The sequence below is a fragment of the Leptosomus discolor genome, chromosome 1 (genome assembly GCF_034619465.1).
Source record: "Leptosomus discolor isolate bLepDis1 chromosome 1, bLepDis1.hap2, whole genome shotgun sequence".
NCBI lineage: Eukaryota > Metazoa > Chordata > Aves > Leptosomiformes > Leptosomidae > Leptosomus > Leptosomus discolor.
Genome location: NC_141391.1, coordinates 191,070,606 through 191,095,138, shown reverse-complemented (window position 1 = coordinate 191,095,138; position 24,533 = coordinate 191,070,606). Strand labels below are relative to the sequence as shown.

General features: G+C 44.1%; 1 protein-coding gene across 1 annotated transcript; it reads right to left on the bottom strand.

Moving 5' to 3' along the window:
- Positions 1-202: 202 nt before the first annotated feature.
- Positions 203-19,082, bottom strand: CAV1 (caveolin 1). Its single transcript, XM_086473037.1, has 3 exons — positions 19,053-19,082; positions 18,008-18,172; positions 203-544 (listed from the first exon to the last, which is right to left on the bottom strand). The coding sequence occupies exons 1-3, from the start codon at positions 19,080-19,082 to the stop codon at positions 203-205; spliced, it is 537 nt and encodes a 178-aa protein (XP_086329163.1).
- Between the last annotated feature and the right edge of the window lie 5,451 nt (positions 19,083-24,533).

Below are 24,533 nucleotides of genomic sequence, written 5' to 3'. Positions count from 1 at the left end.
AAAAAAGAAATGGCAGCAAGTAGTCCAGTAAGAATGAACAGTAGAAAAAGAAACTGAGCAATTGATTCTTTGTTTTGGGCCAGTATATCCACCACCAGTTGCTGTATGTTGCTTTGGGAACACGAAACTGGCACCAAAACACTCCAAACAACACAAAACCTGCACTCCCTTCCTAGGCTGATGGCTTTCCTTGAAATGTCCCTCAAATCTCTTTCCGTACTGTGGCTCGGATGCTGCTGAACACTTTGCCTATGGCCTCAAACAGTGGGTCGCAGAACGTGTGGATGCAGATCGAATAGACGCGGCTAATGCACTGGATCTCGATCAGGTAGCTCCTTATGCACGGCACCACTGCCCAGATGTGCAGGAATGACAAAATGGCAAAGTAGATGCCCCAGATGAGAGCCATAGGAATGCCAAAGATTGCTGACAGTAAACGATAAAACCAGTATTTTGTTACAGTGAAGGTGGTAAAACTGGCCTTCCAAATCCCATCAAAGCTGTGTGTTCCCTCTGGCTCAGCAATCACATCTTCAAAATCAATCTGCAGCAAAGAACACAAAGGCAGGTCAGTCAGACGTTCGCATTAAGGGTGGATTCCAGAAACACGTTTCCTGGAGAGGAATAGCTCTCTGCAACAAAACACCGAAGCACGTACTACCTACATCCCAACGTGACTCAACCCATTTTAACACATCATTTAAGCCATGAATTTTCAGTAACTGTCTTTTTCCAGTGACTACCAGGGAGCCTCAATGATTAGCTCAAAATTAGACATCTAACTTCTAGATGGAGATGTCCACAAAACTGAATATATTTTCCTCATCTCTTACAGCCCTAAGGGTATGCAATGCCCTTGAAATCTACTTAAGGGACAAACCAGGTGAACAGAATCATCATGCTTTCATTGCCTAACTTAACTGTTTCACATCTTTACAAATGGAACAAATGCAGTCACTACTTTGACTTTTCACACACCTGAAGCATGTGTCAATAAACTGTGTTTTATTCATCTGAATTTTCCCATCCTTCCTTGTACAGCATCGCTGAATTTTGACAGTGAATGAACGGTGAGGCTAGCCATTTAAATATACACTTTGAAACAGGCATAGATAGTTCTTAGTAGACTGAAAAATAAAATGCTGGATTTAGATCTGCATCAGGTGGAACTTCTCCTTACTCTGAAAGGGTTAGGGAGCTCTTTCATCGTATTAAACATAAGGAGGCTCTTCACATTAGAGCCGTTTTGTTCCAGCCTATCCTGTTTATCTGATAACAGTCTGTGCATGAAAGACGTGGCCAGGCTAACATACTAATATTTAGAAGGAACACACTCTTCCACATATTTCATAGTTTTGACTATTCGTAAATCGTTCAAAAAGTCACCTAAGGAAGCAGTGCATTCCAACATGCATATTTTACCGCTCTCTGTTGAAATACTGAGCTATTCAGGAAGCTTAATTGTCATAACAAAAATTACAGAATTGCGATGATGGTTCAGCTCCATGTCATACAAACACGTGTTTGATATAACCCACAATACAGGATATTTAATTTAGTTAGCACAACCAACTGTATAGGTACTGCATTCAACAGGAAAGAGAACATCACAACACTATTCCTCTGCAAGAAAGTGAACAACTGTTTAAATTGGATGAAAGAAAAAAAGAAATTGCATTCCTGGGACTGGATCCCAAAGTGAGATGATAATGCTGCTGAAGTGAAGATTTACAGGAGCAGGGTAAGTATGATATGGGCCAGCAGCCTCAGAAACTTGGGCAACAGTACCTTAGCATGCTAGAAGGAGGTGAATATACATATATTCTATACATATAGAATATAAGTATTGCTTATACTGTAGGAAAAGGCTCACAATCACTTCTTTTATTCTAAAATATATGTAATAATTGGAAAGAACTCCTCCCTCTCCCCTGTTAAATCTTCAATCACCTCCAAACAGAAGTTACCAACAAAGGGAAAATACTGTAAAACCAACAGACTCTCCAGTTCCTCAAACAAGAAAAGATAATTCCAAAGCAAAACTGCACAGTTGAGGCACAATTTAGTTGAAGGGCTTGAAAACCCTTGGGATGAAATTTCTGAATCAGCTGTGACATCAAGTATCTTAAATGCCTAACATCAAGCTGGCTTAATTCAACATATTACTGGGCCTAAACATCACTCTCTGCCAGTGCTTCTCTCTAGACATCCTATAAAGCAAACTATAAACCTCCTCTTTTTTTGCTACTCTGAACTAAGCTCTAGTGATCTGAAAGTGATCTGTGATTCCTTGGGATGGGAATCATCACCATCACACCTAAAGGCAGCATTTGGGTTGAAATTCTGTCTCCACAGAAACCAATGGCAGTCTTTGTGTTGGCAGAATACCCAAGGAATGCACCTCAGCGCTGCGCACCTGTCCGTAAAGGTGTGCAGAGCCAGAAGTCTGTCTGGACTTTCTGAAACTGAACAGCATAATTTTAAATAATAGCTATGAAAAGAGAAAATAAAAAGAGAGTTTGGATCACAGTTCTCCTCTGCAATAGTTCTATGGGTATGCAATAACCTCTGCTTCTGTAGGTTGTGTGTGTGAATTTTTCATACAAATCTTAGAACTAAGTTTCCTCAAAACCAGTGTCTGAAGACAGCACAGAAAGTACACTACATTCACTGCTGAGTGAAGACAGGAAAGTGGAAATTATTTGGGCTCTGTAATTTCAGTGGGCGCAACACTGAAGCTCTGGTGGAAATAGCTCTAATTCTGGGGAAGGCATCACAGGCAACAGTGTGGTCTCTATTTTCCTTGTGGGGTTATTAGATATAAAAGTTCATGTTCGGGGATTAAACAACTGAAAAAAAAATTAGCTTTATGAAATAAAGCTGTAAAATAATTACGTGAATCATTCATTAAAGGTTAGCTGCAGTCTAGTAAGACAGAGCAAGGAGCTTTCCTGGATGTATTGTGATCTTTTTACTAAATGAAACAATCAGATGTCCTTGTATCAATCATGGGATTTTAGGATTGCATCATGAAAGAAAGAAGAAAAGGTTGTAGATGTATATATGGACAAGTCAATAATACCTACTGAAGATGGTATCTAATTATCTTATACCTACTCCTGGCCCGCCCTCTCAAAAGATGATTTCAAAATCTGTATATTGTTCACTGAAATCAATATAATTCAACTGAGTACACATGCTGGAAAAATGTATGCTTGAGTTTATGGAGCAAGTATATCTTCTTTTTTGGAATACACAAGTGAGCATACTCAGAGTAACTGTTTCTGCAGCTATTCAAAAGCAAACTTTTCACTGTAGCCACATCTCATGTTAGCTCATTTTCAAAGCGAATGGGTGTTCTTGGCTTATCATCAACATTTGCCTTGAAATCAGTCAGATAATAAAAATATGCAGATGATGGCAAAACCCCAGGTGATTACAGCAAAAAAAAGCTGCTTCTCAAAAAATGCTACTACATGAAGACTACACGGTTGAGCATAGCCCTCTTATTCTAAAACTTCTGGCCGTTTATTGCATGCTTCCAAGCAGTTGATGTTGTGATCCCTGGCAGAGCCAGTTTGAGCACACTGCCATCATACAGCAGTTCAGTGCATCGAAGACTATTCAGGGTCATGCGTGAAGTCTTTTTATTCAGTTCAGTTCTGGTGGAGTCTATCTTGTATTTTTTCAACTGGCCAATAAGGGAAATACTAAATCTCAGCAGAAAAGCAAGTCTGCATTGAGCTCCATCAGGCTTTTCATAGTTACATCTTTAATTTATCTAAGTGGGACCTATTTTTATCAGCAAAGCATATTTTTGGCATGCAAAAAGAAACCACGGGTTAATATGAATTTCCTAGAACTTTAAAAGTAAATAGGAAGACTGGCTTGTAATTTAATTCCTTTCAAAATAATTCATTATGAATCACAGAATCACAGAAGGTTAGAGGTTGGAAGGGACCTCAAAAGATCATCTAGTCCAACCCCCCTGCCAGAGCAGGACCACCTAGAGTAGATCACACAGGAACGTGTCCAGGCAGGTTTTGAATGTCTCCAGAGAAGGAGACTCCACAACCTCTCTGGGCAGCCTGTTCCAGTGCCCTCAAAAAGTTTTTCCTTATGTTAATGTGGAACCTCCTATGCTCCAGCTTGCACCCGTTGCCCCTTGTCCTGTCACTGGCCATCACTGAGAAGAGCCCAGCTCCATCCTCCTGACATTAGTCCTTTACGTATTTATAAGCATTGATGAGGTCACCCCTCAGTCTCCTCTTCTCCAAGCTAAAGAGAGCCAGCTCCCTCAGCCTTTCATCAGAAGGGAGATGCTCCACTCCCTTAATCATCTCTGTGGCTCTGAGCTGGACTATTTCAAGCAGTTCCCTGTCCTTCCTGAACTGAGGGGCCCAGAATGGGACACAATATTCCAGATGGGGTCTCACCAGGGCAGAGCAGAGGGGGAGGAGAACCTCTCTCGACCTACTGACCACACCCCTTCTAATACACCCCAGGAGGCCATTGGCCTTCTTGGCCACGAGGGCACATTGCTGGCTTATGGTCATCCTGCTGTCCACCAGGACCCCCAGGTCCCTTTCCCCTACGCTACTCTCTAACAGCTCAGTCCCCAACCCCAACTGGTACATGGGGTTGTTCTTTCCCAGATGCAAGATTCTACACTTGCCCTTGTTGTATTTCATTACATTTCTTCCTGCCCAGCTCTCCAGCCTGTCCAGTTCTCGCTGAATGGCAGCACAGCCTTCTGGTGTGTCAGCCACCCCTCCCAGTTTCATGCCATCAGCAAACTTGCTGACAGTTGTCATGGTTTGAGGCTGGGCCGGCCACTAAGGAATGACAGACGCTCTCTACTAACCCCTCTCCCCTCCCAAAAGGGAAAGGGAGAGAGAACAAGGGAGAGAGACTTTACGGTTTGGAAAAGAAAACTAAAACAGCTTTAATGGAACAATAACAATAAAAGAAAAGATAATAATAAGAATAAGGAAAAAATGAAATATATACAGTATGTACAAATATATACAAAACCAATACCGAACCCAACTCCCCCCACCCTGATGACAATACGTCACCACCACACCGCAGGGCTGGCACTGGGGCAGCCCCAGGCTGGACTCGGCAGCAGACAGGGATGGGATACAGGAGCTGGACTCAGGCACTGGATTCAGGGATGCACGGATCAGTCCTCCTCAGATGTTGGCCATTGAAGAAGAGAGGAAGAGACGAAGAGAGCGAGACCCTCGTGATCTCTCAGCTTTATACTGAATATGACGTATATGGGATGGAATACTCTGTTGGTCAGGTTTGGGTCACTTGTCCAGTTCGCTCCTCCCTATAGGTGCGACCCTTTTAACTCCTGGCACCCCAACGTGGAACACAAGATTTAGCAGTGACCTTGGTCGCCATAAGAACAAGTATAAGCAAGGGCCTCTCTGCATACCATTCCGTGGTACGAACTATAAACATCAGGCCTTATCACTGCTAGAACCAGTCACTGTCTGGAAAAACAGGCTGCTGTTTCAGAAAATGCCGTTAGTTAGAGGAGACTTAACTGAAAAGTTAAAAGCACTAAAACAATTAGTTCTGATTTAGCCCAAACCAGGACAACAGTGCACTCTGTTCCCTCGTCCAGGTCATTGATGAATATATTGAACAGTACCAGTCCCAGTACTGACCCCTGAGGGACTCCACTAGATACAGGCCTCCAACGAGACTCTGTCCCATTGACCACAACTCTCTGACTTCTTTCCTTCAACCAATTCACAATCCACCTCACTACCTGATCATCCAGACCACACTTCCTCAGTTTAGCTGCGAGGATGCTGTGGGAGATGGTGTCAAATGCTTTACTGAAATCAAGATAAACTACATCCACTGCATGACCATCATCTATCCACCTGGTTATGTCTTCATAAAAGGCTATCCTTTTATGAATGTTTTACTTTTATGAATGTTTTACTGAAAAATGGAAGTCAGTAAACTCATTGGTTTTCAAATCAAATAATAAACTTTCTGTAACTGTGATTCACAGTAACTAATGTTTTTAGCCTGCTGTGCACTCCATGATGTCCATGAAGTTAATCCTGGGGAGCTGACAGAAGAATCACGCCATATAAAATTTCCAGATGGATAGCCCTGTCCCCGTTCCAGGAGATGATGCTAATATTAGAACTTTTATGATATATCTTTGGCCAGGATTTCCCAGCTCAAGTCATACACAGTTGTCCTAGAAGTATTCAGGAATCAATCTGTCTGTGAGATGGTAATAGCGGTGTATTCATGCCACCAACAATTGTCAAGAGGTTACTTTCTTGAAGCAATTTCAACAGCTCTCGGAATGTTTCTGCCACCGCACAGAAGCTGAATAGATGGCCCTGTAGGAACCATAGCTGATGTCTGACTACCCTATCTTTCCCATTTCATTATTCCTCAAACCCCATGTTCTACATTGTTCCAGTTTGAATAATGGAGATACCAAACTGAAATTGAGAGCGAAAAGACAGAAAACCAGCCTGGCAAGTCTAGGAACTCTCATCTGAATACAGTGTTAGAACGAAGCTGTTATCTCCCTGAAAGCTGTAAGAACGTTATGAAATTACGTACATGTTAAGAGAGTCCAGCTACAACTGGAACGCATGTGAACCTCTGCAGTGCTGTCCAAAACCAGACTTACCCACAGCAGGGTACAGTCTAAATAAAGACAGGCAAGGAGTTGAGGTAATCTGGGCTTTTCTACTTCTCAGCTGCTAACAGATCATGTACCGATCCACTGGCTGGGAAACATTATTTATTTCACTGTTCAGGCAGTACAGATAAGTTCTTATGCTGCAGGAACTGAGATATCACCCAGATTCTTCCTGCACTGAACCACTCCCATGAAAGATCCTGTTTTTAAACTCATAGGGATCAGTCCTTCACAGGCAGCAGAAGGAATAGGTGACTGGACGCATTTTGCCTTCCTATGGGTTACATTTACATCACTTGGATTACTCGCTCCTCAGTTCCTCCTGTTACTCTCCTCTGGTTTTTAGTTCAGTAGCACTCAGCAACGGTGAGTGTCATCAGACTGATAACGGGAGTCCAACTGAACTAAGTAAAGTAAAAATAGGACTGACAGGAGAAAGAGAAGTAACCAGAAATATGATCCTAGGGAAGAAGGACACCCTGATTTCTGCAAATGAATCTAACTGGCTTGCAAGGATAAGATACCTTTTTGAGGGTATTGTTCTTGAGGCCAAAGCATTACATGCATGTAGATCTGTGAAGAACTCTGTTTTATGTACATAAAGGCATGCTTAGGTTAGGCACAGGTCTTGTTCAGTAGATTGCACGTTCAGCGCGCAGTTTGTTCCTCCAGAGCTGTCAGGGTGTGCTGTGAAATCACGTTGAGTTATTTGCCAAGCTAATGAAAATACAGGCATGTTCACTTGTGACAAGGAGAGAAGTAAAGGAAATTTGTTTCAGCCCTCTAAAGGATGCTAGTAACTCGCTACAGCCTTCTGTTTCAGCCAAAGCTATTAAACACTATCAACTCCTGTTCCATGCCTACAATACACTTCCTGACTCCAGCTATTCTTTGTTTCCTACTATTCAGTTTGGTAAAGCCCGTTTTTACATCGCTTGAAGCTTTTGTCTGATTCTGCTATGAGAATTACTGCAGCTTCTTTTGCTCTGCATATGTTTATTAAACTTTTATCAGGAAATTAAGGAACCTGCTTTGATTCTAAAAGAGACTTATTTACAAGAAAGGGAAACGGTATGGGGAATTTGTCTTCTTTTTTCAAAGCCTGTTTAAAGAAAAAAAAACCCAATTAAAAATGCTTAGTAGTCTGAAGTTACTGGTTTTTTCTAAAAAACCCCAGCTGACTCAAGAATATATGCCCTATATATGTAAATAGTTGACCTGTTGACCTTGCCACTTTAGTCCGTATGTAGCAAAACCTGGCAGGCTGGGAAGGTGTGTTAAATGCCAGCCTCAAATTGCATATTTACCAGTTGTGCTTCTCCTCAAAAGTTTGTTCTTTGAGGTACATAATATCTATTACGTAAAAAAATTTATTGTGCTTGGTCTATCAGAAAAAAATTATTAAGGCCATCAGCATTTTAAGGGGCTTTGACCTAATCTACATTTCTGTGATTGTTAACTACAGTTATTCAAGTTTTCATGTGTGGTAGCTGTGCGCTGCTGCTGTGCTCACAGCATGGACCCGCTGCCCCACTGAGCAGGAACCCAAACAAGCACTGAGGATGCCTACATTTTTGAGGGCCATCAATATCTTTTGGAATCAGTGAAAGGATGCTCAGATCTTTACTGGAGCTCTCTTGATCAGTCACTAATATGCCCCATCAGGCAAACCACTTAAATAGGCACACAACCTGAAAAATGTGAACTGTCACACTGATGTCAATACGCTTACATGCTCTGCCAGAGCTATAGTCAAGTCTGAATGTATATTTATACCAGAAAGAGTTACAAGCTAGTTTTCTTCACATTTTTGGCACATAGAATGGAAACTGTCTTTACTGCTTACCCTGCGCTGTCTTTAAACAGGTTTTTCCCTGATACTAAGACTGTATTGGTATAATACTGTTTCACCATATTATATTGTGTCCCTGTAAGACTTGAAACAGACATACAGAAAAAAGCAGATATGATCTTTTTTTCTGTTGTGATAAAGCAATTTGTAGTATTTGCCAATGCATTCAATGTCCTTTAAAGAAACATTCAACAGAAGAAAATGTTCCACATTTGGGATGTGACATTCAGGACAGCTGCACCACTACTAACTTTGGAGAAGGCTGTGGTGTGTGTTATTAAAAATAAGAAAATGCATGAGCAAATGAGATCATTATTGGTTTTTTGTACTTCCACATACTATTTGGACCTTAAAAATTGCCAGTTACAGTGCTTGGAGAACAAAGGCATCACAGCAGCAGAAAGAAAAGTGAAGCAATAAGCTCACAACCATTCTGTTAAATCAGTGATATCAGCTAAACATCCAAATGTTTCCTTGACCCTTTGAAATACCATGTTTCCACATCTGCTGATGCTTGTGTCTTCCTGACCACTGCCACAGTTTTGTCAGAAACTGATGAAAAAGCATGTAAGGTTCCTTCTACTGAATCTGAGGGAAACAGCAAGGGAGGTGTTGGGACTTACAGGAGTAAAGCTGCTCTTCTCTCTTCCCTCACCTCCCAGACACCATGAGACTCATTCACCCTTTTAAGACTACTGTGTAATCTCCATCTGGATAATGTTTATCTGTGGAGAAGCTGGTACTTTGTTCCTGAAAACACAGAGCTTCATGATGCCTAGAGGTTCTGCTTCCTCACTAATCATTAGCTTCAACAGCAAACATTAGGTGCTGTCAGGTGTGTAGCAAAGGCAAAATTCATTCTATTCCAGAGAATTTATGTGAGCCTCAGGCTACAGTGTGGGTGACTACAACACATGAACATCCAGCAGTGGTCAGAGATGGGAAAAGTTCCATCACAAGACGAGAAATCACCTTAACTCTCAGTATGGTGGCAAGCACCTAATAAGGGGACAACAAAAGTCCCTCCAGGGTGGGGTGCAGCAAGATTAGGCTCTGCCTGTCAACACTGAACTCCTGTCTTCAGAACACCCTGCTGTTCTGGAGACTGCCCAGATCAGTGGGCACAACACTCATTCCTTTCCACAAAAAAAAAAAAAAAAAAAAAAAGGGATGCCATGAGCACAGAAGGCTAAGACCATAGTTTTTGTGTAAGGCTGGTTAAGTGCAGAAAAACAACGAGCAAGTAATTCCAAAGTGAATGAAACCCTAAGCAAGCAAGCAGAACTGTTCCACTCCAGTTACTTGTTCAAACTGACCAATGAATTTGCCTTACATTCCCTGACTCCGTGTGCCTGCTCTCCATAACATGGCAAGAAAAGCATTCTGCTGGCAGATCTCTTAATGGAAATAGTGAATCTTTCCTGAGTACTATAGAGTATGCCAGAAAAGCAAACAATGCTTTAACAAACAAGGATATTCATGTTGGAAAGTAGAGTTGAAGGACTACAGTCTTCTGGCTAGAGAAGAAAACCAGTCTGGTCAAGAGTGACCCATACTGCACATGTAACATATTCAAATAGATTATGAAAAATTTTAATTAACGCCATGACTCAAAAAAAGCTCATCACAAACTGAAAATCAATGAAAACAGCCAAAAAATAATTTGCTACTAATTACTGAGAGAACAACCTCCTGCTCCCTGCCCATGCTGAATTACATACCAGAAAAGCCCTGGTGATGGGCTTTGTTTTATCAGATGGGCAGGCTTATTGAAATCTGCGGAAGTACTTGTGAGAAAAATGTGACTGGTGCCAATGGGTCAGCACTGAAGCAACCTGCCATTCTCCAGAGATCCCTTACTGAAGCACTTGCCTCTCCCATCTCAATATAGTCTAGCAGAAGGAAAGACTAGCAGCTTCAAGGAGCTCTGCATCTAGCAGAGCTAGATCTGCTGCTGCTAGCATCTGCACTCCTTTGAAACACAGCAAAACTTCCTGTGCTGGTGGGGATATCATGTCAGCCAGTTCCTTGGAAAATATGTTGATGTCGGAGTAAACAGTCAGAAAATAAAGTGGCTATTTTCCTCCCTGGAAACTGGGCTGCCAGGAGGTTACTGCAGTTTTCCCAAAGAGAAACTCTTAAGAAGTTTTAGAAATGAAAATTTAGAAATTAAGAAGCTTTCTTCATTTTATTGTTTCATGTTCTGCAGTTCCTTGTTTCATACAGCTATTTTAGCATGTACATCCACATATGTCTGTCCATCTGTACGTTTAAAGAGGTATAGTCATCAGCATGAATACCTGGGTGAAGTTTTGACTACACTAAAGATCATGGGAATTCTTTTATTGATTGCAGTGGGGTCTGGAGTTAACAAGAATCCAGAAACATTAATAAAAGTAAACGTACTCTGTAAACAGATTTTATATTATATTTTATATTATATTCTATACATATATTATATATAATTACATATATTATAATAGACTACAATATTATTATATTGACCTCAGTGCAGCTTTACAGACCTGCTATTAAGGTAATAAACTGCTATTAATTATTATATTATAACTTTTTAGAACTTGCTCTAGCTTCATCACTCCTAAATTCAAGTGCTAATGGGAAATGGAAATATAGTGACCTCAAACTCTTTAGTAGTATATGGACAGAGACAGGCAGCTTTGGAGGGTGCTTTAGATCTGGAAACCACTTTTTTCTCTTTAGCACCTGTAAAGGGAGCCTAAGGAGACCCTTAACTAAGTATGCTACCCACAAACACGTTCCTGTTAACTGCTGCGATACTCTTTAGGAAATCTGTATAACTTGTTCTCACCTTTTCTCTCATTTCTACCTGAATACGCTTATTGCAGACAGTAAGTGCAGTGATGCCCAGCTGCCTCTCTGTTCCTTTAAAAAAAATCTGCCTCCACATTTCTTCTGTTAGAAGATTGTCTTTCTTATGGAAGATCTTAAGTTACCAATCCTTCGAGTTAACTATTTCTTTATTATTTCATAAAAATCAAGATATCATTAGTCTACAGTTCTGGTCTTGTCATAAACTGCACTAGAACTGAGATATATGAACTTGGACTTCATAAAACAACAGGAGACTTTATGGCTGAAGTCTACAGGAGACATTAACCTGATCTTGAGGGAAAATTTTTTTTTTTTGGTAGCATTCATTTAAATTCCAAGAAGGGATTTCAAAGTTAACAAAGGAAGTGTTGCAATGCCTCTGTGAGACTCCCTTAGGCTTTTTTGGAACTCTGAGTATAAATTCAGCACAGCAGGAGTCTGGACAGGGAATGTGATGCTTTCACCTTCAGCTGTGAGAGCATCTTCTCACTTCTTATCTATGAAGCTCAAATTACCAGTTCTCATTTATTTGAAAATAAAGAACATGGGCCAGATAAACAGAGGACTACAGACAAACCTCATCCTTGTACAGCCCTACTAACATCTATAGCACAGCTCCTTCACTATCTTGAATAAAAAAATCAGGTGCAAGTTTTATCAGTTGTTACAGTGGAGATAGTGGTACTGAAACTATTTGTCCTTTTGAGTGCTAATCTGATGACATAATTTCTGACAAGAATGATATTGCATAAAATTAAAAGTTTGTTTTGAAACTATCAAAAGACATTTTCATAAGAAATCTGCCAGAAAACTATAAAGGGACGAACAGAGTTAAACCTGCCTCCCCAATAAATCAAACTAAATTAAATGGCATAACTTCTCTTTCATCTTCAAAGTAACAAATCCTTTTTAGTCCAAGCTGGTTTGTATTACTGTTGTTTGATTGAAAAAGAAAAGAGAGCTGGTAGTTCTGGATCAAAAAGCTCAAAAAATCAATTGCCAATTTCATCCCACTGTTTGTTTATTACGAGAGTATTTGAGAGCTGTAGGAAATACAAACTTATCTTAGAGCTATATCTCTCTTCAGTTTTCCACAGATCACAAGTTTTATGGAATCATCGAAGTTCATTTGTATTTTCTTCCCTCTGTTTCCTTAAAATACAACAAAAATCAAATTCTCACTGGGGACCTCAAGGGCAGACCATCCTCTTCCCCCTGGAGAGTTCTGGATTTCAATTTTTTGTTTGTTTGTTTTAGACATCCATACTGTTTGCAACAGAAGATGGTATTTCTATCCACATAGTGGGCTAAAAATTCTAAAATTATTTCAAATTGTTCTTAAAATTTTCAAACATATAATCTGAATTCTGTTGAATTTATCAGAAACGAAAAGTATTTGTCTCCTCTGAATCTGAGATATGTCCAATAAATTCTAACAAAAGGAACATCCATACTGAATCGTTGGCTCTGTCCCCGTGGCCAACAAATGAACATTTGCCTATGGAGTTATGAGTCATGTTCATCATGCTAAGCAAGAAGGCAGTGCATAAGGCTTTAATAATACTATGAGCTTAAATGCAAACACATTTTTTGAGAAAGAAGCTTTCATTAGAAGAGATGCCATTATTATCTGTAATCTTATGGATATTCAGAAATTCTGTGTCTGGGAACTCCTAATTACTGTGCAAGAAAACAGTTTTTCAGAACTCTAAAACCTCGCTCAGTCGTCGTATAAACTGGCATTCATAATGACTCGCATTTTCATCTCTCACTCCTAGACTAGCCTTGGAAGAAATATTTGAAAGAGAATTGTATCATGTGGGTAGCCAAAATCAAACATTTGAATATTCTTGCATTTTAAATCTAACCCCACAGCTGGACGTTAATATGACACAAAGTTTCTGAATCGTTTCATTTAAACACAGTTATGTGAAGGTAAAGTGTCATGTATAGGCTACCTGTATCGTCAATGGAGTGAAACATGCCCTTGGAGAGCAGCGCTCGTCCTGTCCTATGATTCAGCCTAAACTCTCTGATGTGTATTTGCCTCAAGAGGCATCTAATTCCCATGTCACTGCCAACAGCAAGAGCCCAGATGACAAGCTTGGATTAGAACATACACACTCACATTTATATTTATGTATTTATAAAAAGATATATTTATAGATTAAAATATTTCTATTTTAAAATATAAACTCTGTTCCTCCCAGGTTGAAGCCTGCTGACACATCAGAGTGACAGCACTCAACACCTTAGTCCGCCCATCCAAAAAGAGCAGGGAATGATGCCTGCTTTCCTTCCAGGAGGTTCTCAGGTGTGGAGATGGGAGGTGCTCTGCCTAATTGTCTCTCTGTGCGTATTACACCGTGCTCAGCGCAACAGGGAGGGACCGTAATTGTGAAGGATTTAGAAAGTAGTTTGCCATTCTATTTAAAAAACCTCACTTTTTATTAGAAAGTGGCAGAAATTGTAAATGGCTTTAAAATGGCTGAGTAATACTTTCCTCCCTAATGCCTACATAAAGGTGTAGTGGTATTTGTCAACATCTAACTAAAAATTCCAGACTTTTCCTTGCAGTGAGCTCAATTGCCCTTAACCATATTAGCTTTAAGTGGAAGACAAGAATATATAACTGTTTAAAACTTGGTACAAAAGCTCTGCATCCTTACATCTGTGCCAAGTACTGGAATTTTTTTTCCAGGGAGAAAAGGACTCTTACACAACAAACAGCAGATAGACACCACTTGTTTAAAACAAAATAATAATTATGTTCTGGATGGTAGACCAGGCACAGGCCTTTCTTCCTGGCACACGACTGTAGGAAAAAACTGTAATCTGGCTGCAGATGGGACTGCACTTTTGGTCCTCCCTAGTCCCAGAGGAGTAGACTTTGCAGGGCTGGCTGCAAGGTCAGTCCCCATCCTGAACAAGGAGCAAGGAAGTACTGAGAAGCACAAGCTGCAGAACTGGCTCCCTCCTCTGCTTCTTCCAAATTCAGTAAACTTTGTGCAGACTTGACCACAAGATACTTTGAGAAACTTTGAAGTCCAAAGAGTTGGAAGGCTGTAATTTAGCCATACTCTGGAAAAGCACAAATACTGTGTTGGGCAACAGGAAGAGCAAAGGCTGAATTTCAGGCACCTTCATGTGAGTCCTGGGTCATCAGGGAATGAATGAAAGAAAAAAACAATCAGCTTTCTATCCTGTTTGTTGCATCTCATCACACATAAATAAAAACTGTGGGACACAAGTCCAAGAGTAGAATCGTCCAGTGAAGGACATCTGAAATAGATACAATTCTGAGGCAAAATGACTGCATAATCACCAACATGACTCCCGGAGAGCTCCCAAGCACACAGAGGCTGTTTCTCCCTTGCTAGATTCCCTCCTTGTCTCCTGCATGGCTAGCCAACTTCACAAGCCAGAGCCTCAAGGAATGGGACCACTGTTGCACGTTCTCCCGCTGCGAAGGTGACACATGAGGGCAGTCATATAAGGAAGAAACTCCTTGATTTCCGCTCCCTGCTGAAGGAATTGGAACAGGAAGGAAATTCTGGTGATTTTACTAGATGGTGCTTCCTCCAGCACAGAGCTGCCAACTCCACTGTCTGTGGACCTCAGGTTCGGTAAGGCCTCATTTCCATCCTTCTCTGAACAGAAATCTAGTTATTTGCCCCACTTTTCTGGAAACCTCCCAGCAGTTAGCTTCCACTTCATAGCTAATTTGAAGATAAATGGTAAGGAAGGTCTAGGTCACCAATAACTTTGGTATAAAGCTGCTCCATGTGTCTAGTTTTTATAAAAATAGCTCAACTGGGTCTTTCCCTCTTCCCTGGATCCCTACCCTATTGCTGCCTGCACCACGTATCTGCTGCGGAGGAAGCTGTGCAGATGCTTTGTGTTGCACATCAAGGGAACATGTCTCCTGCTTCTCACAAGCAAGGGTTATTTTTAAAATGTGCTATGGGAAGTATTTGAATGCAGACAACACTGAGGCCTTTTAGAGAGCTGCTTACAGAGCAGATTCCTCGTTCTCTGTCTAATCATTTCTATTTCATGGCTGACTGATTTGTCCCCAGTTTCCATGCTATTGTGCTTCATAGTCAAGTGGCAAGAAATGCATTAAATGCTGGGTAAAAAGCAGAAGGTTCTGAATCTAGAAAAATGCAACAGCTCTAAACAAAACTGAGCTAAGCCGGAACCATATTTCTGACTTTACAACATTCCTGAATATTTTTTTTTCTCTTGACTTTCAGTACCTGACTGAGACTAGGGACTCCTTCTGTTATACAAGCACGGTTTTTACACTTTGCCTGGATGATTTACGGCTGAAGTAAGAAAGGCAGATGCATGACAGAAAAGGACCACAGACTGATGGCAAAGGCAGGAACTGAATCTGCGTATCTTCACCCAAATCCAAGCCTGACCCCTAGGTACTGGGTCTGAACTTTATTGCTACATCTGATAGGCTGAACCTGAAAGCAGTGTCCAGATATAAACTCAAATTGTGGCAAAATTCCTCTCTCTACTTTTCAGGTTGGAGCTATCCATGAAATACCTACAAAAATCAAAGTAATTCTTATTTACCCTTGCAACAAGACAGAGAAATGTTGCTTTACGATGCCTACATTTTTTTACAAATACTGCTGGTTTTATGATGCAAAATGGATCCTGTCTGGTTAACACTAAATTCATCTTGATACACTCCTATGTCTTGATGTGACTACATGCTCTATTAGGAGCTCACTTGCTGACACAGAGGCGGTACTGGTATTCTGGCTGTTTGCTGGTTTTCAGTGAGTGCGTTGGTCGACGGTTATTTCAAAAGGACAAACTGAAAAGCGTGTTTTTTCCATTCCTATAATTCTTACTTTTCAACTTTCTTTTAGACAACTGGATGTAACAAACTTTCTTAATCATTGCCCCTGTGGGAGGCAGAGAGGGCAGGATGGGCTTTTGTACGCCTCAGTTTCTTTTAAGTCCGTTAGGAGTTTTTTCCGTCAGTGGTCTCCCTCTTTTCCCAGCAGGATCTTTCTTTCCCTAGTTAAGTTTGTGGACACCCGGATTCTGACTTGCTTGGGGGCTATGACTCATCCCCAGAAGGTTTGGTTGCTTTGGGGACTTCTTCTGTTGATGTACGCAATAAGCCATGATGCAGTCTCATTCTTCGACTCTTGCACTCCCTGTCTACTCAGCTGCGCCTCCATGGGTAGAAGAAAAAAGAATTGCTGTCTCCTTTTTAAAATCAACCATTTTAATGGAAGTTTTGTACCATCAGGTACACACATGATTTTCTCTAAACAACTAAAAACTTTATGCCTTTTCTTTCTAGATTGAAAAGCTGACAATGGCTCCTTAAACATGGAGTCTGCTCTGAGGGATAATTCTTAGTGTTGATCCAGCACAATGGCTAGTCATATTCAGCACCTTCAAATCATGTTGAAGTCAGTGGAATTTCAGGTTACTTGGGACCTTGCTATATTGTCTGAACATAGCATGAATCATTTGACTGACATACATGCAGGAGCCAGAGTCCAAGCTTTTCATCCTATGGAAACAATGCAATATTTCTCTTTTTCAATAAGGGGTCTTCCTGACCAACACAGTGAACTGCACACACTCGGACTCTGCTGGACACTAAATAAGACAGTTAGTGGCTTAGTCACCTACTACGGCTGGGCTACTCCCATTTTTCCTAGGTTCTGACAAGCCCAGATGACAGCATCCTCAGTTTTCTCACGCATAGTGTAAAATTTATCTGCTGAGAGAAAAAACAGCTCTACAATTTTTCTGACCAAAGTGACTTCAAGCAAAAATCTCCACTGACCCTGATTTGTTGAAACAGTCAAACTCTGATTTAAAAGCCCAAACCAAAAATCTAGACAAGGGCACAGTTAGATTTTTCTCAGCTTGTTTCCATTTGTCATTCATTTCTTGAAAGAAGTTAAAACAGGGAGGAAAACAAAACGAAACAAGGACACAAATCCAACCGACCACCAGCACCTCCGATTTTGCACCCCCTCGGCTTAGGGAGCGTGACCTGTCCCTCAGGCCGTGCCCAGCAGCCCGCACCGGTTTGGTGCCACCTCCCTTAAGCGCCCCGAGGGAAGGAAAATCCCTCGGCCGGTGTCACATAAGGTCACGCAACTTTTTTCCCCCCGGTCCCGGGCGGGACGTCCCGGCTGCAGAGCTGACCCGCCGGCACACAGCTGCAGGAGCCCCTTTTCCCGGACGGCGGCCGCAAGCTCCCGCCCCGGCGGGAGGCAGCGCCGCAGTGCCCCGGCCCGGGGCGCCCCCGGAGGGGACAGCCCGGGTAGCCCCGCCGGAGGATGCGCCCCGCCGGGCGGCAAGGAGCTCCAGCGGCTGCCCTGGCCCGCTGCCCGCCTCTCTCCCTCTTCTTCTTCTTTTTTTTTTTTTTTTAAAAAGAGACAAATAAATTACGACACCCCCCACCACCATCCCCCCACCCCCCACCCCTTCCCCTGTCGCAGCAGGTGGATCTGGGCTGCTGTCGCCCTGGCAGCGCCCGCGTACTCCGCCTCGGCAGGACAGGCAGCTGCCCGGGAAGAGGCATCGCCCCTCGCCCCGTCCCGCCTCGGCCCCCCTCTCACCTTGACCACGTCGTCGTTGAGGTGTTTGGGGTCTCGGTTGACCAGGTCGATCTCTTTGGTGTGCACGTCGCGCACCGCCTTTTCGCTCAGCTCATCTGCCATCATCTTGTTGTTGGGCTTGTAGATGTTGCCCTGCTCCCTGATGGGCGCCGCGTACAGAAAGCCCTGCGGAGAGAGAGGGAGAGCGGGCGGGAGGGAGGGAGGGAGGGAGGGGAAAGCCCAGCCGAGGCGAGGCGGGGAGGGGCGGGGAGGGCAGGGCCGGGCCGGGCCGGGCCGGGCCCGACCGGAGGGCGGGCTGGGGGAGGCGGCCCCGGGTCCCGCGGGGTGCGCGGAGCGGCGGGAGCCTCGCTGCGGGGCGGCTCTCGCCCCGGCTATTTAACCGCGGCCGCGGGGCGCACACCACACCCCCGCAGCACCAGGCAGGCACGGCTCCCCATCCCCATCCTGCCGCCAGGCGGCCCCGGCCCCGCCGCGCCCCGCACGCCCCGCACCGTCCGCGCCCGGCCCCGCTCCCCGCGGAGCTGCCCCAGGGCGGGGCGCAGCCGCGGCCCCTCAGCGGAGTGGGCGCCGCCGCCGCCCCCACGGGCAGCGCGGGGAGCGGACGGGGCTCCCCGCGCAGCGCCCTCGCCGTACCGCCCTCCCCGCGCTGCCCTCCCCATACCGCCCTCGCCGCGCAGACCCCAGCACGGCGCCCTCACCGTGCCCCCCTCCCCGCCCCGGCACCCTCAACGTACTGCCCTCACCACACCGCCCTCACTACACCGCCCTCCCCGCACAGCCGTCACCATGCCCCCTTCACCCCGGGCGCCCTCGCCGTGCGGTCGCCACCACGGCGCCCTCACCGCGGCCCCGGCCCGGCCGCAGGGCGCGACCCCTTGGGTCCCCCTGCACCGCTGCCCCTGCCTGCAGGTGCCCGGTTGTCCGCCCTCCCCGGGCCGGGCGGCCACAGCGTGCGGAGGGCGCGGGGCTGGGGGGCCCGAGCCGCTGCAGGTACCCGGCGCCGCTGCTCGCAGCGTCCCGGCTCCGTTTCCCGCGGCGGTCCTACCTCCGAGTCTACGTATTTGGTACCGGACATGCTGCCCCGGGCTGGCTGGCGGCTCTGCCGCGGGTCTCCCTGCGCTATAACTCGTAGGACCGGAGGCAGGAGGATCCCGCTCTGCGGAGCGGGCGGCCGGGGGGAGGTAGCTGGGAGGGAGACGGCTGGCCGGCGGCCAGGGGCTGCTCCCTGCCTTCGGCTGGGGTGGATGACAAGCCGCGGTAGGGCCCGGCATATCGCAAGGCGGCCGGGAGCCACCGGGGGTGGGAGGGGAAAGCAGCCCTGCCCCAGCAACCTGGCAGCGGGCGGCCCCGGTCCCGGATGCTTGGGCCACGCCGTGCGGGGACAGGGACACGGCAGCGACAGGGACGGGCTCCCCTCCGCACCGCCCTCCCTGCCCCGGCCGCCCGCGACCCCCGGCAGCCGGTTCCCGCCGCTGGGCTGCGGGGGGTGGAGGTGCCTCCGTGCGGCAGAGCCGCCGGGCGGGGGGGGGGGGGGGGGGGGGGGGGGGAGGGCAAAGCGGGGGGGCAAGGAAGCTATGAGGAGATGGAAAACTGTAGTTGTTCCACGTCCAGAGCGAGAGAGGCGTTTGCGGGGCTGCCTCCCCCACGCACTGACAGTAGTTTACACATAGTCATCACTGCCCCGGGAACAATTGTGGAAACTTGGACATCCTTGGGATGAAGAAAAAGAGATTTTCTCAACTGGTTCATTTAAAAACTATGCAAATATTTAACAGTCCTGCTCTTTAGCTGTGCTATATTTTTCCCGGGAGGAGACTGACCCATGCATGCCTGCCGTGCGTGTCAGCCACTGGGATTTACTTTTGAAGAGGACGGTCTGCCATGCTCTGTTCTCAAGGTCCTTTGTAAGCTCAGGGGCACATCAGCTTGGTGCAAAAGCTGTAAGGATTCATCACTGCATTCAAGATGGTTCGGGTTTGGGTTGCAGCGGCACTATACACCTCTAAACTAGGAGTTACGTTTTGCCTTTTTTTTTTTTTTTTTTTTTTTTTTTTTTTTCTATTTGCAGCCATCAGTTTTCTGTTTGGAAATCAGACCATGGTGAAAGATTTATAACATTAACAGAAAAATAGTGACCTTACTGTTATGCCATTTAGCACAGAATTGCAGCAACAGAAGTAGAAAATTCTTAACTGCAGTATATTTGGCTTTGGCAATTCAACGGAGAAATGACCTCGAAAAAGCCACTGGCTAAAATGGATGTAGGATCCACAGATGTAAATAACTGCACCTGTTGAAAATGCCGTCCACATGGACATGTATTACTGATATGGTCATCAGTTAGCAGTCACGTTTCTTTAAGCGTTTATATTGCTCATAAACTTTAGAACAAATGCTTTGGATGGATCTTTTCCAACTTTCCAAGTTAGTTGCAATTTTTAAAAGTAACTTTTTTACTGATGCAGTAATTCACTTAGGCCATCATTAAAGTATCTCTGTCTGTCCAAGCATTTGAGTGTGTGGCTAGGGTCAAATGGGTGGATTGAAGGACATACGCTCTGCAATTTTTCAACCCATTTGAAAGAAAACCCACAAGACAGTTCTCTGTTTTCATACCTAGGAATGTTTTTCAATTAGTCAGTGTCGTGCACATAAATCAGAAGATTTTGATCCATCATTCAGTAATACTGCATATCTCAAGGATGACTAAAAAAAAGAGATATATTTGATAATTTTGAAATGCTGAATCGGTCCTGGAATGTTTTCTGCAGAACCACAGCCCAGTCTAAGAGAAATTTTTGAATCACCCAACACTATCACAGCTAGAAGAATATTGGAAGCTGGTGGAATTTATAAACTTCATGAGATGAATCCCAGGACAGGCTGCATACAAACTGAAATGAACCACCACATCCGATGAACCTTAGCAATGCTCACTTGAGCTTGAATACCAAGAAGGCAGCCTACGGAGAAAATGCCACAGATACTACCAAGTTGCAAGAGTGAGGAAGTTACATCTGCAGAGATGGATGGGGACAGAGCCATGGCCCGCTGCCCCTGGCACTGTGGTGTGAGAAATGCACACTAGCTTAACACCCAGAGACTGGGCATGGACACACGTGGGAGTTCTGCAAGGAGCTCCCGTTACATGCAGAGGAAGAGGATAGCTCAGCTGGAAAGGGCCTGGTGAAGGCTTGCAGGAATCTTCCGAAAGTGCAAAGGCTCTGGTCCCCTTCTCAGTTACTACGAACAGATTATCCAGGGATGGACTAAAATTGCTGGGGGTTGTAAACACCCAAACTGGCTTTGGAACTGCCACCCAAACTGTCTTCTCAATGAGCTTTGCTGTGTCTTTAGTAGCCCAGGTTGGCTGCTGAACAGGACTACATGCTGCCTTGGCTGGCCACCTCATTGCCTTTCATCTTTCTCCATCACACCAGCCTAAGGCATTTCATGCCTAATTTTACAAAGGTTTTATGGGTCCAAAGTCTTGCTTGAACTGAACTTTCAAACCTCAGGGTTGCCTTAACGGAGAACTTGCTCTAAACATGGAGCAAAGCGTGTGCAAGTTATGAGCTGTTCTTTCCATTTTGAGAAGAAGAAAGGTTTCGGTATGGGTAGGAAACATTTCTTCCCAGAAGCCAGCGCAGAAAAACTGAACAACAACAACAACAACAACAACAACAACAAAAACACAACAAAAAAAGGATTGGACAAAATTCCTCAAAAAACTCTCAGAAAATGAGTCATGAAGCTGAACCAAATGTGCATAACTGCTCACTGAGTGTCTTTGTGCAGTATCAAACACTCCCTCTCCCTCCACTCCTCACTATCCCCTCCCCTTTTTTTTAAGCTTGTGTAATTATTCCAGTTATGGTATTAGCAATACTCCTGATATATTGCAATGTCAGCAAGATCAGAATCAGCTCTGGGAAACTGTGTTCTTTCTGTATAGCTTCAACAGCAGGGAGGCTGTCAGATAACAGTGGCTGTCAGCAAGCAGCCTGCCTTACACCGAGCACTTAAAAACCTGAGGCTGAGGAGAGGAAGATCACTGCTTTTTTACTGCCTGCTGTTCAACTGCTTAGGCGCATCCTTTTATGCACATTTTTGGATGTTTTGCTAGATGAAAGCCTGAGCTGCGAGAACTGTTGGTAGTGAACTTTTGTCAGTCATGCTACTGTCCTCACCCTGCTGCGTGATAACAAGTGTTGAGATGGGTTTAACATGCAGGCCAATGTTTTGCTCCTTCCATGATTTACAGACTTGTAGTCCTGAAGGATTCGTGGTGGCCATCCCCCCTGTCTGGAAAATTTCTGTATTTTAAATTATAAGTCACCGGATCAGGACTACTGAGATGGGTGCCCCTCAACACCAGTATATAGGACCACACTTTGATGTATATGTTTGTTATTTGGCCTGTTTATTCCTTGCATCAAAGGAGTAGTTATACCAGGAGAGACGGTGAGATCCACTCACATTCCTTCCTTCTCACAAATTCTAGCTAGGAGTGATTTCCTTTTATATGGAAGCACTGCTGCCATAACACATTTCACAATAGCCTGAGGGCTAGAAGAAGTAATTCAATACTTGAGAGTCTCGAAATCAATTTTTGCTTGTCTGAGATGTGCTAATGCATTTGGACTCACTCCTGGGAAAACGTATTTTGGGAAGTGCTCTATTCTGCTGATGTGCTGTAAGCACATTTTGAGGGGTCCAAGGCAATCTATTCCCTTCTTTTGGGATCCTGACTGGGCTTAGGTGCGAGAAAGAAGCCAAGTTGCTCAAACGAGGGCAGTTCTGGGCATGACCAAAGTAAAACTGTAGGTACTGAGGGGAGGTTACATGAAAGGGAGGTGCCTTCTGAGTTTAGACATGTTCCTAGTTGGGTGGCAGCTGGGTAGGGATTACCATTTTGGATCTAAATGCCTAACTCTCTCCCTGTAGGTCTTGATCAAGATAGCTTGGAACCGTCTTGGCTGGAGAGGCGAATGGATTGAAAGCTTTAATTCTGCCAGACCTTGCGCAAATCAAGTCACTCTTTTCTCAGCCCTTTTCAGTATCAAATTCCTTGACAAATACTGAGCTGGACCATGAATGCGGATCACTGTAAACACTGTTCTGTGCCATTCTGCCAGTCCTAGCATATTATTAACTGTTCAGGTGTCTTATAGAAATATCAGACTGTGAGAACTAGTTTCATTAATGGGACTTAAATACCCACTCCTTGAGAGTTATGTAGGATGGGACTTTTCACTGAGCTTCACTGTCTACGTGTTTCATGGCCAATCCTAGCTTATAGTTGTGGCTTTGTGATAGCTGTGATAGTGCAAGGTAAAAAGCAAGGTGAGCTTAGAAAAAAGTAACTTACACATGGATTGAAAAAACAGCTCTTATTGAACTGAGGCAGTTAGAAAAATAGAAAAGCTTTCCTCGAAGTTTGAAATAAAAGTGTGAACCTCTACATTTTATTCCATTTAGGTGTCTGAAGGAGGATATGATGCAGTGCCTTGTGAAGGGGTCCTTCTTTCTCCCCCTTGCAGTTGGAGGGGGAAGACAGAGAACAGACAAAACTGAACACCTAACACAGGTGACACTCACCCCTGGCCACAAGTTGTAAGAGAAGCACGGAGAAAAGAACCTGACCTTACTACTTACATGAAGCTCCAGTTGCTTCCATAGGCCTGCTCAATTTCTGCATCAAATGTAACTTTCTATGTAGCAGAGGAAATGAGACAAGCCAAGCCAAACATTTTGTGTTAATGGGTGCAGAGAGTCTTCTCTGGAGGATGATTCAGAGCAGGAACCTACCTTAGCTCCTCTGAGTTGCCTCTACGGAAAGCATTTTCATTTTGTTGCAATAAACTCAGGAAGATTAGTGTCACCAGGCTAAAATTAGCCTTTATTAATTCTCCCCTCAGTTGTAAATCCCTGCATGAAGAAAGCACCTCAGTTTTTAATGTGTAACTGCTGGTTCAGTGCACTCACTGGAGGTCTTCAGCTCTAATTTTCATGAGCACAGTGTACTAACAGACAACACTGGTAGCGTGTCTGGTGTTTGACCTTGTTCCATTTGCATTTTCTTTTTTAAAAGAACCCCCACATGTATTTTTCCATTTATTTTTAAAATAGAGTTAATACAGCTTAACAGCAATAGTTTTATCTCTGCAGGTGGGAGAACAATCACACCCTGTAAAAATAACGGACTTACCATTCTTTGGCTTCTACTAAATGTGGGTGTGTGGTCTGAGGTCCCAGAGCTGCAGGGATGTTCCGAACTTTACAGTCAGTGTATGCCTAGGTGAGCTTTTTGGATAGGTGGGAAAAGGCTCCTCATTTATTAATACGTCAAAGTTTCTGTTGAGAATTTTATTTATAACATCAATTTATATGATAAACAAGGAGGGTGAGGAAAGATTAGATACAAATATAAAAGTTCTAGAGTCAGGTTAGAAGGATTTTATGAAATACCTCTCATAAGGAGGCAGGCTGAATTTCTTTGTAAATTAAAATAAAAAAGGGTTAG